The following is an 18,531-nucleotide window of genomic DNA, read 5'->3' on the forward strand; positions in this document are numbered from 1 at the left end:
CGTGAGGGAGGTTGGAGACCGTCCCTGTCCCACTTTTTTGGGCTTCTTAATCGAAGCCACGGATGGGGACCGGTGCTGGCTCATGGTCCCGACGGGGCGCTGCACACAGAGGTCACATGTTGTCCGGCGCCGAGTCGGAGTGTTGTTCTGGTGCCAGAATGAGGGCCGACTCCATAAGGAGCGCTCTTAAACAAATATCGCGCTCCTTCTTAGTCCTTGGCTTGAAGGACTTGCAAATTTTGCACTTCTCACTAATATGTCCTTCACCCAAGCAATACAGACAACTTCTATGTGGATCACTAATGGGCATGGGCCTCTTGCAGCAATCACAGGACTTGAAGCCTGGGGATCAGGGCATGCCTGAGGCGAAGTCCCATTTGGGACCTACAAAGTCTCTAACTATAGCTTCGGGATTTATAAACACTAACAGAAAACTATATACAGTCTAATACAGGAGATAACTCATTCGTACAAACCAGCAGCTACAGCACTAACTGAAGCAGCAACAGTTCCAGCACCATCACTGGCGGCAAGAAGGAACTGAGAGTGGGGCGAACTGGCGGGACCCTATATACTGCAGCATGTGCGCACGCCACTCCAGGGGGTGCCGGAGCCAGCCCCCTACGGAAACTGCTGAGGGAAAAACTTTTGGCACTGGTGCATGTGGCGAGCACACACACCTAAGTTGAATGGACAGGAGCAATCACTCGAAGTAGTTTACATACTGGGAGTGATGTAGTATTTAAACAGCCTTGTGCCCTAGTCACACTGTGAGTAGGGGGGGAAAATGATATTCCCTAATAGCAACAATTCTCCCTCTGGATAATAAAGGAGCAGGATTGTGGGGTTCTAACTAGAGTCCAATGCAGAGCTCTTTGGATCAGAGAATTGGTGGAGCTGGTGTAGGGCCTCTAAAAAGGGAGTGTTTAGTTTGAATGTGGCTGGCACTGCTGAGGTCTTTCTCAGTCTAAGAGGAATACAGAGACAACTCAACCCTATGTACCTGCCTCTCACGAGTTGCTCTCCTAGACATGCAGCTGTACAGTAAATACTGGCTCAGTACCAGGGACTAAGCTTTTATATGCAGCATAGACTAGATCTATGGCATTCAGCATGTTTAAAGGATACTTAATGAACACTCCAATACTGTGATTGTAGATTTCACTTGGGAGGATTCCACTGAATTCAGTGGGCTTTGCATCAGGTCCTTATACTGCAGTATGTTTATGTACAAAGGAATATTCTTTAGGTAGACAGATACATTTGGCAAGTCCAACTCTTGGCCCTGGTCTACACTACAGGGTTAGGTTGAATTTAGCCCTGTTAGGTCGATTTTAAAATGAATGCGTCTACACAACCAACCCCATTCCATCAACCTAAAGGGCTGTTAAAATCGACTTCTGTACTCCTCCCCGGTGAGGGGACTAGCGCTAAAATTGACCTTGCTGGGTTGAATTTGGGGTAGTGCAGATGCAATTCGACGCTATTGACTTCCAGGAGCTATCCCAGAGTGCTCCAATGTGACCACTCTGGACAGCACTTTGAACTCTGATGCTCTAGCCAGGTATACTAGCCAGTAAAAGCCCTGGGAAATTTTGAATTTCATTTCCTGTTTGGTCAGCATGGCGAGCTCAGCAGCACAGGTGACCATGAAATCTCCCGAAAATCGCAAATGAGCTCCAGCATGGACCAAACGGGAGACACTGGATCTGATTGCTGTACGGGGAGAAGAATGTGTGCAGGCTGAACTCTGATTAAAAAGAAGAAATGCTAATATATATGCCAAAGTTGCACAGGGCATGATGGAGAGAGGCTACAACAGGGACACACAGCAGTGCCGCGTAAGAGTTAAGGAGCTCAGGCAAGCCTACCAAAAAACAAGGAGGCAAACAGTCGCTCTGGGTCAGAGCCCCATACATGTCGCTTCTATGATCAGCTGGCATTTTTTTTTGGGGGGGGGGGGGGGGGGGGGGGGACGGGACCCTACCACTACCATGCCACTGTCTGTGGACACCTGCAAGGGGGGAGTCGCACGCAATTTTGTGGAGGAGGAGGAGGAGAATGCGCAGCCGGCAAGCAGTGAATCTGTTCTCCCCGGCAGCCAGGACCTTTTCATCACCCTGGAGCCAATACCCTCCCATGGCGGGATCCCCGACCCTGAAGCCGGAGAAGTCACCTCTGGTGAGTGCACATTTGTAACTACAGTACGGGATTTTAAAGCAATAGTGTTTAATGTTTGATTTGCCCTGAAGAATTGGGATGCATTCGCGGCCAGTACAGCTACTGGAAAAGTCTGTTAACATGTATGGGGATGGAGCAGGAATCCTCCAGGGATATCTCCATGAAGCTCTCCTGGAGGTTCTCTGAAAGCCTTTGCAGAAGGTTTCTGGGGAGGGCTGACTTATTTCATCCTCCACGGCAGGACACGTTACACACCAAGCCAGTAGCAAGTAGTCTGGAATAATTGCAGCACAAAGCATGGCAGCGAATGGTCCTGGGTTTTGGTCACATCCAAGCAACATTCGGTCTATATCTTTCTGTGTTAGCCTCAGGAGAGTGATATCATTCATGGTCACCTGGTTGAAATAGGGGAATTTTTGTAAGGGAACAGTAAGAGGACTCCGTTCATGCTGGGTTGTTTGCCCTTGGCTAAAAGGGATCATCCCAGAGAATAGCCACGCGGCAGGGGGAGGGGTGAAGGGATCATCCCAGAGAATGGCCACGCTGTGGGGTGGAGGGAGGTGTGTGCTGCACATCCACCAAAAACCGCAGCCCCTCCTTTTAAATGTGAAACCGAGCCGCCATTGCTTGCTATGGGAAAGGATGGCACTGCAGTTTGAAACCATTCCCACATGTTATGAAGGTGTAAGAAGCCAACCTCGCGTACCAAGAGGCTTACCATGACTGCCTGGAAACTAAAATCTGTTGCCCAGCCGTGTGTGATATGTCATCATACTGGCAGGCGCTCAATATAAAAGGCAAAATGCGACCTTGTACCTAAATCACATGTGCTGTCTGCTGTGAATTGCTTGATTCACTGTGAAAGAGTCTCCCTTTTGTTCTCACAAATGTATCATCTTAAACTTTACTCTCTCTTTTTATCTCCCCCCAGGTGCAAATGTTTCTATGCTCACCCTATCATCTCCATCCCTGAGGTTATCGCAGATTAGAAGGTGAAAAAAACGTACTCGCGATGACATGTTTTCCGAGCTCATGCAGTCCTCCTGCACTGATACGGCACAGCTTAATGCATTCAGTGGCAGAAGCCAGGAAAGCATTAAGTGAGTGCAAAGAGTTGAGGCAGGAGGCGATGCTGAGGCTAGTGCGGGAGCAAACGGACATGATGAAGTGTCTGTTGGAGCTGCAGGAAAGCCAACAAGAGCACAGATCCCCGACGCATCCACTGTATAACTGCCTGCCCTCCTCCCCAAGTTCCATATCCTCCTCACCCAGATGCCCAAGAATGTGGCATGGAGAGGCTCCGGGCACCCAGCCACTCCACTCCAGAGGATGGCCCAAGCAACGGAAGGCTGTCATTTAAACAGTTTTGATTTGTAGTGTGGCTACAATAAGCAATGTGGCCTTGTTCTTCCCTCCTCCCATACCCCACCCCACCCAGGCTTCCTTGTCAGTTATTTCACTTTTTTTTTTTTTAATTAAGAAAGAAAGAATGCATAGCTTCAAAACAATAGTTTCTTTATTTCCTTTGCCAGCTGCGATCGAAGGGGGGAGGGTGGTTGGCTTACAGAGAATTAAAATCAACAAAAGGGGTGGGTTTGCAGCAAGGAGAAACACACACAACTGTCACACCGTAGCCTGGCCAGTCATGAAACTGGTTTTCAAAGTCTCTCTGATAAACCTAGGTCCACTGGTTTCTTGGGCAGCAGCCTTAGTTGTTGCACCACACCGATCCATCCAATTACCAAGGAAATCACAGGTTTGGGTGCACCAGCTTCCAGGGTTCTATAACCTGCTTCCTGATTGGCCGCATGGTCTTGACCCTGACTGGCTGGTGGCTATATATAAACTTCCTGCTTCTTTCCTGACCTTGTCTGAGCAACAAGCTATTGCCTGCTACTTGGACCCTACTTGATCCTGCTTGCCACCTCACCTGACCCCTGTCTTATCACCTCACTCGATCTTGCCTTGCCATCTCACCAAGCCCCGCCAGCAGCCACGCTGTACCTTTCCCTTGGATAGGATCTCCTGGCTATTGGACTTCTTGCTTGACATCTGACTACTGATCTGGACCACCCTCAACCTGCCTGATTTCTGAGCATTACACTAACTTCCAGAAACTTATCCACTGATTTTCCTTAACATTTACTCCTTTTGGAGCCCATTGAAGCATAATGCCATAAAGTTCAAGGAGAGGTTATCAAGCCCTCTATGCCGTTGGCGTGTCTAAAACTGCTGACACACATTACAAAAGGAGGGTAATATCTAGTAACTGACAGCTGCAACAATAAAATAGATACTAGGGAACCTTACCTAGAGCTAACAACAACAGTATGCTGTGCTGAGCTATTGAGCGAATAGGTCATTAACATTTATCACAGGAAATGCAAACAGAGCTTTTAGAGGTTTTGTAAAAATAATATCCTTCACTTTATTTTGTGGGAAAGGACTGCATTTGGACTTTTGTTGTTTTATTATGAAAAATGTAGCTGCAGTTGTCAATGAAGAAAGCCGTAGAACTATGTGGAAAATAATATTCACTGAAGGCAAAATGATAGAAAAATTGTGCATTTGACAGATTTGCAAAAAGCAAACAATAGGACACTTCTCCATTGAACCATTTGCTAGATGTAAGTTACCTCTGCAGGTAAGTATGCAATTCTAGTTCCAGGCCGTAAGGGGCCAGCAAAGACATTTTTTTTTTTTTACAACATCCCTTCCTCCTCTTAGCCCTGTTTGTTAAGTCTTTAACTCCCTGGGGACCACTAGTGGGACATCAAATAACATCGCTCGAGTCAGTTTTGCCCAGGACAGAGTTTTAGATACTCTAAATTCTCCCATGGCTGCTACTTGTAGCCTCAATACAGCCTCTGTACACTAATGTTTCCCAGTATTTTTAATGTTTCATAATCGAGGTTGATCCTGTAACTGGCACTGATGGACAGCAGGATGTGAATGGACTGCAAAGTCCCTCCACTGGTTTATCAGCTTTACTGCTGTGCCCTATGAGAGAAAACGAGTATCGTAATTGTTAGCACCTGTTGATGTTGTGGTGGTTCAACAGCCCTGAGAAGGGCAGGGAGATCCCATGGGGGGTTACTTTGAATTTTATTGATGTTTGAGCAGTGTTCAGCTTTCCTCAGGGGGCGGGGGGGAGGGGAGGAGTTAGTTAATGGCTCATAAATGTCACCATGTAATTTACAATGATGACATTTGTTAAATGTCACTGAACTCTGTTATGGATGCACCAAATTTGCACTGTGATTATGGTGATTTCACAGTGCCTCACCACATTGATGTCAATATGTTTTTGATGTTCATTGGGAATTATTATTTTCCATATAAAAATCAATTAAAAAAATAAAAATATATAGTTTTCAAATCCTGTATATCATTGGGGGGATGGGATAGCTCAGTGGTTTGAGCATTGGCCTGCTTAACCCAGGGTTGTGAGCTCAATCCTTGAGGGGGCCATTTAGGGATCTGGGGAGGTGGGGATTGGTCCTGCTTTGAGCCGGGGGTGGGACTAGACAACCTCCTGAGGTCCCTTCCTACCCTGAGATTCTATGATTTAAGTGATCTGTGTGCAGCTTATTTTTTCCATACTAAACCTATGTAAGGTTTGTATCAGAAGAGTGATACTGTCCTCAACAGGTGAAATATAACATCTTGTCATCTACTGTACACATGTAATTGCCCTGTTGATTACAGTTTAGATTCCTTTGTAAAATGCAGCAACCTACCTTGGATTTCACCATATTTGCCACTCTCTCCTGCATTGATTGTCCTGCCTTTGGCCTCACAAGGATATAAACAGCTTCCACATTAGGGCTGGCGCGCAGTAGCTTTTCCATCAGTACTTTGCCCATGAAACCCGTGGCTCCTGTGATGAGTACGGTCTTTCCATTGTAATAAGCTGCAATTGAAGACATGGTGCTCTCTCTCTCTCTCTGTCCTCCTTCTGACTTCCTGCAGGAAGTACCTGAGGGGAATCAACAACAGAGCAAGAGATTAGATGCTGGGAAGTTTGACTAAGAATATGGTGCACACTTGAGGACCACTAGAGCCCAGACCAGACCATGCAAGCTGACATCTGCAATAGCCGTTTCAGTCTGTTAGCTGAGGCAGCTCCCACAGCAGACCAATCAGTGGCAACTTTAAAGATTTTTTTTTTTAAATAGAGGATTGAACATGGACCAGACAAACTCATGAACTTGCAAAGCCTAAACTCCAGTGTAGCCTTAGCCTCCATATTACTATTTATATTATTGTAGCACCTAGAGGCTGCAATCTGGAGTAAGCTAGGCACTCTCACATAGTACACATACACATAGTACACATACACATAGTAAGAGACAGTTGCTGCCTTGAAGAGTTTGCAGCCAAAATAGACAAAACAGACAAACAGCAGGATGGGAAACAGAGGCGCAGAGAGGCAAAGTGACTTGTTGAAGTTCACGCAGTAGATCAGCTGCCGGACAGGGAAGGCCTATAATGAATATCTTATCCACCAGAGCACACTGTGTCAAATCAACTGGGATTTTGTCCCAGCATAAAGAGTTCTCCTTGGACAGCCACCTTCCCATGGGTCCAACCTTTCCCTACCACCTGTGATTTAGGAATGGGTTCATTTGGGTAAACCTGGTAAGGTGAGTGGGTCTCAGAGCCCAGGCTCCAGCTTGAGCATAAACATCTACATTACAATTTTTAGCCCCACAGCTGAAGGCCCACAAGCCTGAGTCAACTGACCTAGGCTCTGATACTCGGTGCCATGGGTTTTCTATTGCAGACATGCCCTAAGCATGGGCTCTGACTCAGGTCTGAGCCTGAGCCTGAGCCCAAGCCCCAGCCCCCCCTTCCATCCATGCACAAATCAGGATGACTTGGGTAAGCAAGCACTCAGGACCCAGGCCCTTGGATCCTGCTAGGGAGGTGGGTTAGAACCCGAGTCCTGCTGTGACTTGGGTCCAAGCCCTGTCATTTTGCAGCGTGGATGTAACTCAAGCCACTCACCCAAATCAGACCTGGGGCCAACAATTGTAAGCCCAGGTATACAATGCAATGTGGATGCTCAAGCACAGGCTTGGAAACACAGAGTCCACAAGTCCAGGTCCCAAAGACCTGGGCTTTACATGCAATGTAGACACACAGACATTTTCTGTTTCTCTCATCACCCTGGGTTTCTCCTGAGCACAGATTTCTTATCTATTTGCTGTATTACTGGTAATCTAATGATCTATTGATCTATATACCTATCTGGATTTATATATGACCAATCATGTCACAGTTTTGTGATATGGGCAACTGTTTAATAAGTACTACTTGAAGCCATCCATTACACTCATTTAATTGTGGCCTAGGCTGGATTTGAAAGTAGGCTAGTGCATTAACTTACTGAGCCAGAGTCCCCACAATTATTAATTTGTGAAATAACCTCATTTGACAGCAAAGTTTCTCTTTGACCCATTTTCTAAATTGGATGGTACACCTGATGATTGGTTTTGGATCGCTTCTAAAGCTGGGATTTTCCTTTGTTTTATATTATATAATGCAGAGTCTACAAGGCTTGGGATAATACTTCAGCTGGATTTGATTCACTAACTTAAGCATCTGGGCTTCTTTCCTGTTCACTGTTTTTTCCCCTATAGTGAATTTAGTGCTGATGAAAATTGACAGAGTGGCAGCACTGGAGACTGAAAATTCTATATAGATCCAATAAATATGTAACGCAGGTAATGACAATATAAAATTTCCCAGCACCAGCTAGCCACTGTGCCACAGCACTGCCATAGGAGGACCACGACCTGGAAAGGTCGGAAGTTACCTGCTCTATAGCTATACAGTCCTTGACCATGAGGCTTTCTGCCAATAATGACGCCAGTTGTGCTATGCTTGTATTTATCCTCTAAAATGATAGCCTGGGCTCTTAGTTGTATTGATAGATTCCAAGGCCAGAAGGGACAATTGTGATCATCCAGTCTGATCTTTTGTATAGCACAGGCCATAGAACTTCCCAGAAATAATTCCGAGGGCAGATCTTTTAGAAAAACAGCCAATCTTGATTTAACAATTGCCAGTGATGGAGAACCCAGCATGACTCTTGAGAAATTGTTCCAAGAGTTAATTACCCTCACTGTTAAAAATTTGTCTTCTTTCTAGTCAAAATGTGTCTGGCTTCAACTTTCAGCCACTGGATCATGCTATACCTTCTATTAGATTGAAGAGCCCAATATTAAATATTTATTCCCCCTGTAGATACCTATAGACTGTAATCAAGTCAGCCCTTAACCTGCTCTTTGTTAAGCTAAATAGATTGAGCTCCTTAAATCTAATCACTAGAAGGCTTGTTGTCTAATCCTTTAATCATTCTCATGGCTCTTCTGTGAACTCTCCAATTTATCAACATCCTTCTTGAATTGTAGGCACCAGAACTGGACACAGTAGTTCAGCAACGGTTGCACCAGTGCCAAATGCAGAGGTAAAATAACCTCTCTGCTCCCACTTGATATTCCCCTGACTATGCACCCCAGGATCGCATTAACTGTTTTGGCCACAGCATCCACTACCAATAGTTGAAAGTCCTACTATTTGATGCATTAAAATGGGTGTTCAAAACTAGGAGAACCAGGTAAAATTTTCAAGACTGCCTACTCCCAGTTTCAAGAGTGACAGGTGCCTGTTTGCCTAAGTCACTTCTGAAAATTTTACTCTAAATAATGAATTTGACACGTCCACTAATTTAGACATATTAAAATATAGTATAGAGGCTTGGTAGAAATTCAGTATTTCTGGGACTGCCATCAAATTGGTTGGTTAGTATAATTCAAAAATTGGATATTTCAAAAATTCAGTTTCTTTTTTGTGGACCCCTTTTGCTAACAAGTGGCTGGTTTGTCATCCTTCAACCTTTCCATATAGTTAAGACTTATTACCAACTATCCTCAATTGAACATTAGATTGTAATTAAGCAAAATTGTCAATAATAGCAGCAGAGGTGCTGGAACAATTTGTATAGTGGGGGTGCTGGGAGCCAATGATCCAAATGGTATATAATGGAAACCACTTCAAGCCAGGGGATGCGGCAGCACCTCCGGCACCCCTAGTTCCAGCACCTATGTACAGCAGGAAACATAGGAAAATAAAGAGACTCAAAATAGTGGTTATGTGTTTAACTTACACTGAAGTGCCTCTGCATCACCAATGGATGATGCCACTAGTAAAGATGAATACTATTCAGTTCTTTCCTGTAATTTAAGGTTTAGAATCAGGGTCAGGAACTTTAATACGGAACCAATGTCCAACTTTTAGTTCCATCGACCTTGCCAATGTGCCTTTTCTGGTTTGTTCACATTTAGATGGGTAGGTACATTTATTTGTGGGTGTGGGTGTCTGTGGGGAGTCTATATGAGGTTGTGCAATTATCCTCTCTGCTTGCAGCAATGATTAGTGGGGGTCACACAAATATTGACTTATGTACACTGACGTGAGAACAGACCCCAAAGGCCCTGATTTCCGGAAGGGCTTGGTCCAATCCAGATAAAAGGCCAGCGCTCTACGCACATTTACTGTGTGAAGGCGATGTTCCTCGCTGGAGGAATGGGACTTAGGACAGAGCACTGGAAGAAAAATGTCCTGCTCCATGTGGAAGACGGAGACCACCTTCAGGAGGAATGCAGGAGGTGAGCAAAGCTGGACTTTATCCCTGTGGAAGATCGTATATGGGGGTTCCGAGGTCAAGGCCCTGAGCTCCGAGACACGTCGGGCCAACGTGATTGCTACAAGGAATGCTACTTTCCATGAGAGGTAAGACCAGGAACACATGGCCAGGAGTTCAAAGGGGGGTCCCATGAGACGAGGTTTAGGTCTCATTGCACCAGGTTTAGGTCTTATTGCAGAACGGGGGATCTAGCATACGGGAATGAATGGACTAGGCCTCTCAGAAAGCAAGAGGTCATAGAGTGGGAAAAGACCGAGTGGCCTTGCACCAGCGGGTGGAAGGCCGATATGGCCGCCAAGTGTACCCTGACAGAGGTGGTGCCAGCCTTTGGGTCCGAAGGGACAGGAGGTACTTAAGGATAAGCTGGAGTGATGCAGACGATGGGGAGGCTCCCTGCTCCTCTGCCTATCTGGAAAATCTGGACCACTTCGCCAGGTACGTCCGGCAAGTGGACGGCTTCCTACTTTCTATTGGGACCCGCCTGACTTCCTCCGAGCACCTCCTCTCCTCTTCGCCTAGCCAGTGAGCAGCCACGCTGTTAGGTGGAGCATGGCTAGACTGGGATGGAGGAGGCAGCCTCCATCCTGTGAGAGGAGGTCCAGGCGAAGCGGCAACTTTCTGTCCTTTTTTACTTTTTGCAGGACTTTGCCGATGAGGAGAAACGGTGGGAAGGCATAGAAAAGCTGGCCTGATCACTGTAGGAGGAAGGCGTCCGATATCGCCCTCTCCCAACTCCTCCCCTGGAGCAGAACTTGGGGCAATGCCGGTTCTGACAGGTTGCAAAGAGATCGACCTGGGGAACTCCCCACTCTCGGAAGAGCAGGTGAGTGACCTCTGAGTGGAGCGACCACTCGTACTGGGGGGAGAAAATCCTGCTGAGGCGATCAGCTCACGCGTTGCAGATGCCCGGCAGGTGAAAAGCTCGCAGGGAGATATCGTGGGCTATACAGAACTCCCATAAGCTCAGGGCTTCCAGACAGAGGGCCAAGGAACCAGTCCCGCCTTGCTTGTTGATGTAGTACATTGCAGCGGTGTTGTCCGTAAGGACCCAGAACAACTTGCTGCGAAGGTGCGTGCTGAAAGCTACACACGCCAAACGAATCACCCTGAGTTCCTTGACATTTACCTGGACGGACAATTCCAAAGCCGACCACCTCCTTTGGGTTTGCATGCTCCCTGTGTGAGCTCCCCAGCCAAAGTCTGACGCATCGGACACCAGGTCTAATGACGGGGTCACCTCCCAAAAGGCAACCCCTTGCAGCATATTGTTCGGGTAAGACCACCATTGCAGGGAGGTAAGTATCGGGGACAGTACCGTGAGAACCTTGTCTAGCCCGTCCCGGACCTGGCAGAACTGGGAGGCTAGGCAGAGCTGGAGGGGCCTCATATGTAGCCTGGCATGGCGGACCACATATGTGCATGCTGCCAGGTGTCCCAGGATCCGAAGGCATGCTCTCGCTGTTGTCACTGGGAACCCTGTGACTGAGGCGATGAGGTCTCGTAGGGCTGCGAACCTGCCCAGCAGGAGAGATGCTGCGGCCCTGAAGGAGTCCAGCAGCGCCCTGATTAACTCTATGCGCTGTATTAGAACTAACAGTGATTTGGTCTCATTTACCACTAGGCTGAGATCTGCGCATGTGGACCTGAGCAGTTCCACATGGGCCCTTACTTGGGCCCGAGAGTTGCCCTTGAGAAGCCAATCGTCCAGGTATGGGAAGATCTGTACCCCTTCCCATCTGAGGTAGGCCGCCACCACGGACATGCACTTTGTGAAAACACTGGGCGCTGTGGATAGGCCAAACGGAAGGACCGTAAACTGGTAGAGGTCTAACCCCACTAGAAAGCGGAGGAAGTGCCTGTGCCCCTCGAAAACGTGAATGTGAAAATACGCATCCTGAAGGTCCAGGCCACGTACCAGTCCCCCGGGTCCAGGGAGGGGATAATAGAACTTGGAGTGGACCAGGAAGCGGTTGAGATCCCGCAGGTCCAGGATGAGCCTGAGACCCCCCTTTTGCCTTGGGGATCAGGAAATACCGGGAGTAAAAACCCTTTCCCTGGAATTCTACCGGTACTCTTTCCGCTGCCCCGCCTAGAAGGTGGGCATGTTCTGGGTCCCCTGAGGCCATCGGGAAGGGGGGGTGGTTGGGCGGGGGTAAGATGAACGTGTAGCCCCTGGAGATGGTGTTGAGGACCCTTGGTCCGATGTTATACGGGACCACGCCATGTGGAAAGCAGACAAACGGTTGCAGAACACCAACTTTATTAATAGGGGGGGTCTCCCTGGCAACTGCCCTGGTACCCCCCTGCACATAGTCAAAACTGCCTCTTTCCCTGCTTCTTTCCCTTGAAGGGCCTGGGCTGCGGGGCAGGGCGGGACTGACACTGAGACCGAAGCTTCTGGTCTCTCAGCCTCTTATACGGCAGCTTGTATCTGCTCCGCGCAGGTTGAGCTGACGTTTGTGGCTTGGCCTTGTCCTTAGCCAGAGGAACGTAGAGTCCCAAGGTTTGCAGGGTGGTATGGGAATCCTCCATCCCGTGCAGGCGGACATCCATCTGATCTGCAAACAGTGCTTTTCTGTCAAACGGCAGGTCCTGCATGAGGGACTGAGCCTCCACCGACAGCCTGGACAGGAGGAGCCACAATGCCCTGCACATGGATATGGCAGAAGCCATCGAACAGGCTGCCGTATCAGCTGCGTTGGACGCGGCTTGGAGGGTTGCTTTGGTCACCGCCGCCCCTTCCTCCACCAGAGCCTTGAAGTCCTTCCTCTCCTGCTCCAGGAGGAGTGCTTCAAACTTTGGCAGAGACTCCCATAAGTTAAAGTCATATTGGCTCAGTAGGGCCTGATGATTGGCCACCCTGAGTTGGAAACTTGCCGAGGAATACACTTTTCTACCAAAGGAGTCCAGTCTCCTGGAGTCTTTGTTTTTGGGGGTGGGGGTGGGCGCGGGCTGGCCCTGTTGTTCCCGGTGGTTTACCAATTCCACGACCAGAGACTTAGGTGCTGGGTGGGAATAGAGGTACTCGTGGTCCTTAGCCAGCACAAAGTACTTCCTCTCAGCCTTCTTGGAAATAGGGGGTAAGGAAGAGGGAGTTTGCCACAAGGTGTTGGAAATGTTGGGTACTCCCTGGTGGAGGGGTAGGGCCACACGGCCTGGTGCCGAGGACGACAGCACATTAAAGAGCGTGTCGGACGGGCCCTCCATCTCCTCAGCCTGCAGCTGGAGGTTGGACGCTACCCGCTTTAACAGGTCTTGATGCGCCTTGAAATCCTCCTGTGGGATAATGGGCAGCGGTGCCGTTATGGCGTCATCCGGTGCCAGAGAGAGGGCCGGCTTGGAGCCGTGGGCCTCTGGTGGTACCGAGGAATTGACCCCCAGGTTCGGAGTCCAGGCAAGGGGCCGCCAACTTGTGACCTGTTGACTTGTCCCTCGGCCAAGATGGAGAGGCCGATGGAGGCTGGGATGCCTCAGCCACCGAACGGGTTCCCGTCTGGGCAGGCATCTGTGGCCACGGTGCCCATTGGCACCGCTGCCCCTGCCACGGGGCCCCTTGCCACTGTCCAAGTTGGGGCCCTGGCAGCGCTAGCTGGTCCAGCTGAGCCGTGCGACCCGGTGATGGGTGGCTGGGTGCCGAGGCTGAGGTCACCATCGAATGCACGGTCCCACAGGAGCGGCGGGAGTGAAGGTGCCTGCGATGCAGTCTTCTGCAGGACCGGGACCTCAACGTCGAGGACCAGCACCCGTCGGAAGTGCTGCTCTGGTACTCGCCCTGGCGCCTGACGTTACGATGCTCCGGTGCCAGTGAATCGCGAGGAGAGTCCCGTGTGCGACGTCTGGCAGAGCGGGAACTCGAAAGGGAGTGTCAACGTTGATGGTATCGGGACTGGCTGCAGTAGCTGCGATGCAAGGAGGAGCTTCTCTGGTGCCTGTCACGGTGCCTGCGTCCGCTACTGCGTGGCGTGGTGGGACCTCGAGACTCCTGTCCAGGCGGCGAACCAGTTAGCCTGACTTGCGTGAAGGGTGGTGGGCAGGCTGTGAGATGACTGGCCACTGCACGTCAAACAAGGAAAGGAGTGGTCCTCGGAGTGGGAGCTGCGCCGCGCTGGGGAGGTCTGGTGAGCCCCCAGCAGCAGCTTGCTGCAGGACCGAGGGGCCGTCATCGGCGGCGCCCCGGGTACCGGCAAACTCAAAATGTCTTGCACGGCCTGAAGAGCCTCTGGAATCGATGGCTTCCCGACTGCCGGAGATGCACATGCGGATGGTGCCAGGTTGCTCCGCTCATCATGAGTCGGAGGCTTCGGGCCCGGGGGGGGATCGAGGGCTGCCCGACGTGGGACCAGCCTTTCCCCTTTCCTTCCCTCAGCACCACTGCGAGGTGGAGCTCTTCCCCTGCTTCTTGGAGGGGGAGCGGTGCCGGCTGGAGGAGGGGACTTCCCTGTGCACCGAAGACACGGTGCCGGGCACCAAGTCTGCTTGGCGTCCCGGAGTTGGGGCCAGCGCCGATTCCATAAGGAGAGCGCGAAGCCTGATGTCCCTCTCCTTCTTAGTCCACGGCTTGAATGACCTGCAGATCTTGCAGCATTCATTCACATGAGTTTCGCCCAAGCAGCGAAGACACTCAGCATGCAGCTTACTCCTTGGCATGGAACGGCGACAGGAGTCACACGACTTGAAGCCAGGGATACAGGGCCTACTCTAACAACTAAAACTACTAACTGCTAACACTAACGAAAGGTACTACTAAGATCACTGGAAAAGGCTGGCGGCAAGAAGGAACTGAGGGTGGGGGGGAGTGTGCAGCTCCCCTTATAGCGCGATATAGAGGCACCACTCCACGGGTCGCAGCGGTGCTTCCCCCCGTACGGGTACTGCTAAGGGGAAAACTTCTGGCACCGGTGCACGTGGCGAGCACACACACTTACTGTGGAATACACATGAGCAATCACTCGAAGAAGAATCTGGTCTTGTGTGGGAGTAAGTGATAGTGTGTTGACTTATTTCTAGATCTGAGAGGGAACTTCCTGGCATCTTTATATATCCATTCTGGTTGTGATGGAAGTTCTAAAATCTGATGTATAGGCTTTAAACTAGGTTCACCAGGGGAAGGAGACCAAAGCCCTGAAGTAAGTGGGGAAGTGGGATACCGGGAGGAAGCACGAGCAGGAGCGCGCGAGAGGGCAGGGCTCCTGCCTCATACTGAGAAAGAGGGATGATCAGCGAGTTATCTCAAGTGCCTATACACAAATGCAAGAAGCCTGGGAAACAAGCAGGGAGAACTGGAAGTCCTGGAAGAGTCAAGGAATTATGATGTGATTGGAATAACAGAGACTTGGTGGGATAACTCACAGGACTGGAGTACTGTCATGGATGGATATAAACTGTTCAGGAAGGACAGGCAGGGCAGAAAAGGTGGGGGAGTTGCACTGTTATGTAAGGGAGCAGTCTGACTGCTCAGAGCTCAAGTATGAAACTGCAGAAAAACCTGAGTGCCTCTGGATTAAGTTTAGAAGTGTGAGCAACAAGGGTGATGTCGTGGTGGGAGTCTGCTATAGACCACCGGACCAGGGGGATGAGGCTTTCTTCTGGTAACTCACGGAAGTTACTAGATCGCAGGCCCTGGTTCTCATGGGAGACTTCAATCCCCCTGATATCTGCTGGGAGAGCAATACAGCAGTGCACAGACAATCCAGGAAGTTTTTGGAAAGTGTAGGGGACAATTTCCTGGTGCAAGTGCTGGAGGAAACAACTAGGGGCAGAGCTCTTCTTGACCTGCTGCTCACAAACTGGGAAGAATTAGTAGGGGAAGCAAAAGTGGATGGGAACCTGGGAGGCAGTGACCATGAGATAGTCGAGTTCAGGATCCTGACACAGGGAAGAAAGGAGAGCAGCAGAATACGGACCCTGGACTTCAGAAAAGCAGACTTTGACAACCTCAGGGAACTGATGGGCAGGATCTGCTGGGACAATAACATAAGGGGGAAAGGAGTCCAGGAGAGCTGGCTGTATTTTAAAAGAATCCTTATTGAGGTTACAGGGACAAACTATCCCGATGTGTAGAAAGAATAGTAAATATGGCAGGCGACCAGCTTGGCTTAACAGTGAAATCCTTGCTGATCTTAAACACAAAAAAGAAGCTTACAAGAAGTGGAAGATTGGACAAATGACCAGGGAAGAGTATAAAAATATTGCTCGGGGATGCAGGAGTGAAATCAGGAAGGCCAAATCACACTTGGAGTTGCAGCTAGCAAGAGATGTTAAGAGTAACAAGAAGGGTTTCTTCAGGTATGTTAGCAACAAGAAGAAAGTCAAGGAAAGTGTGGGCCCCTTACTGAATGAGGGAGGCAACCTAGTGACAGAGGATGTGGAAAAAGCTAATGTACTCAATGCTTTTTTTGCCTCTGTATTCACAAACAAGGTCAGCTCCCAGACTGCTGCACTGGGCAGCACAGCATGGGGAGGAGGTGACCAGCCCTCTGTGGAGAAAGAAGTGGTTCAGGACTATTTAGAAAAGCTGGACGTGCACAAGTCCATGGGGCCGGATGCGCTGCACCTGAGAGTGCTAAAGGAGTTGGCGGATGTGATTGCAGAGCCATTGGCCATTATCTTTGAAAACTCATGGCGATCTGGGGAAGTCCCGGACGACTGGAAAAAGGCTAATGTAGTGCCCATCGTTAAAAAAAGGAAGGAGGATCCTGGGAACTACAGGCCAGTCAGCCTCACCTCAGTCCCTGGAAAAATCATGGAGCAGGTCGTCAAGGAATCAATTCTGAAGCACTTAGAGGAGAGGAAAGTGATCAGGAACAGTCAGCATGGATTCACCAAGGGCCAGTCATGCCTGACTAATCTAATTGCCTTCTATGACGAGATAACTGGCTCTGTGGATGAGAGGAAAGCGGTGGACGTGTTGGTCCTTGACTTTAGCAAAGCTTTTGACACGGTCTCCCACAGTATTCTTGTCAGCAAGTTAAAGAAGTATGGGCTGGATGAATGGACTATAAGGTGGATAGAAAGTTGGCTAGATTGTCGGGCTCAACGGGTAGCGATCAATGGCTCCATGTCTAGTTGGCAGCCGGTATCAAGTGGAGTGCTCCAAGAGTCGGTCCTCAGGCTGGTTTTGTTCAATATCTTCATTAATGATCTGGAGGATGGTGTGGATTGCACCCTCAGCAAGTTTGCAGATGACACTAAACTGGGAGGAGAGGTAGATACGCTGGAGGGTAGGGATAGGATACAGAGGGACCTAGACAAATTAGAGGATTGGGCCAAAAGAAATCTGATGAGGTTCAACCAGGACAAGTGCAGAGTCCTGCACTTAGGACGGAAGAATCCCATGCACCGCTACAGACTAGGGACCGAATGGCTCGGCAGCAGTTCTGCAGAAAAGGACCTAGGGGTTACAGTGGACGAGAAGCTGGATTTGAGTCAACAGTGTGCCCTTGTTGCCAAGAAGGCCAATGGCATTTTGGGATCTATAGGTAGGGGCATTGCCAGCAGATCGAGGGACGTGATCGTTCCCCTCTATTCGACATTGGTGAGGCCTCATCTGGAGTACTGTGTCCAGTTTTGGGCCCCACACTACAAGAAGGATGTGGAAAAATTGGAAAGAGTCCAGAGGAGGGCAACAAAAATGATTAGGGGACTGGAACACATGACTTATGAGGAGAGGCTGAGGGAACTGGGATTGTTTAGTCTGCGGAAGAGAAGAATGAGGGGGGATTTGATAGCTGCTTTCAACTACCTGAAAGGGGGTTCCAAAGAGGATGGATCTAGACTGTTCTCAGTGGTAGCTGATGACAGAACAAGGAGTAATGGTCTCAAGTTGCAGTGAGGGAGATTTAGGTTGGATATTAGGAAAAACTTTTTCACTATGAGGGTGGTGAAACACTGGAATGCGTTACCTAGGGAGGTGGTGGAATCTCCTTCCCTTGAAGTTTTTAAGGTCAGGCTTGACAAAGCCCTGGCTGGGATGATTTAGTTGGGGATTGGTCCTGCTTTGAGCAGGGGGTTGGACTAGATGACCTCCTGAGGTCCCTTCCAACCCTGATAGTCTATGATTATATTACAGATTTCAAACATCAGAGTGAGCTCAGTGAAAATGATGGCACCAGCTTTCCATCAGTGAATGCAAAGCAAACCAATGATTTTTTATAAGCTCCGATACAGTCAGTGTTTTGCGGCCAGTAATATAACTTTACCCAATTTCTGAGCAGGTGGCATTCCTGAAAGTATCACACACTACGTTTTCTCTTTTTATAAAGTTTCATTTACCGTGCGTGAAATATGACAGACTGACACCTCTTGAGGAAAACACCCTCCTCTGTTGGCCCCAAAAACTTGTACTACACAGGTAACAGCAATGTTCCCTTCGTCACACTGCCCCACAAATATGCTTCAACCTTAACCTGAAACAATGTGACCAAAGACCATTTCAGTCCATCTGTCTGCTCAATCTGGTAATTACTTTGAGTTTAAAATGACTAATAATGGGCCCTCTTCAGAATAAATTATGTTAACAGAAAAATAACAGACTCTTCCGAGTTTCCATAATGGCTAAAACTAAGGCATCTCATGTGTAGGCTCCACCTGAAGAAATTAGTTTGTAATTGACCTAAATTATTAGCAAGTGTGCTATC

General features: G+C 49.0%; 1 protein-coding gene across 7 annotated transcripts in view; it reads right to left on the reverse strand.

Annotated features, from left to right (window-relative positions):
• The window catches only part of FAR2 (fatty acyl-CoA reductase 2), a 212,669-nt gene that overhangs the window by 107,358 nt on the left and 86,780 nt on the right, over positions 1-18,531 (reverse strand). For all 7 annotated transcript variants that reach the window (XM_043530394.1, XM_037913744.2, XM_037913779.2 and 4 more), the window contains one exon: positions 5,922-6,160. In XM_043530394.1, the coding sequence (XP_043386329.1) occupies positions 5,922-6,160 (239 nt within the window). The remainder of the gene's footprint in view (positions 1-5,921; positions 6,161-18,531) is intronic.

The sequence above is a fragment of the Chelonia mydas genome, chromosome 1 (genome assembly GCF_015237465.2).
Source record: "Chelonia mydas isolate rCheMyd1 chromosome 1, rCheMyd1.pri.v2, whole genome shotgun sequence".
NCBI classification, from domain to species: Eukaryota; Metazoa; Chordata; order Testudines; family Cheloniidae; genus Chelonia; species Chelonia mydas.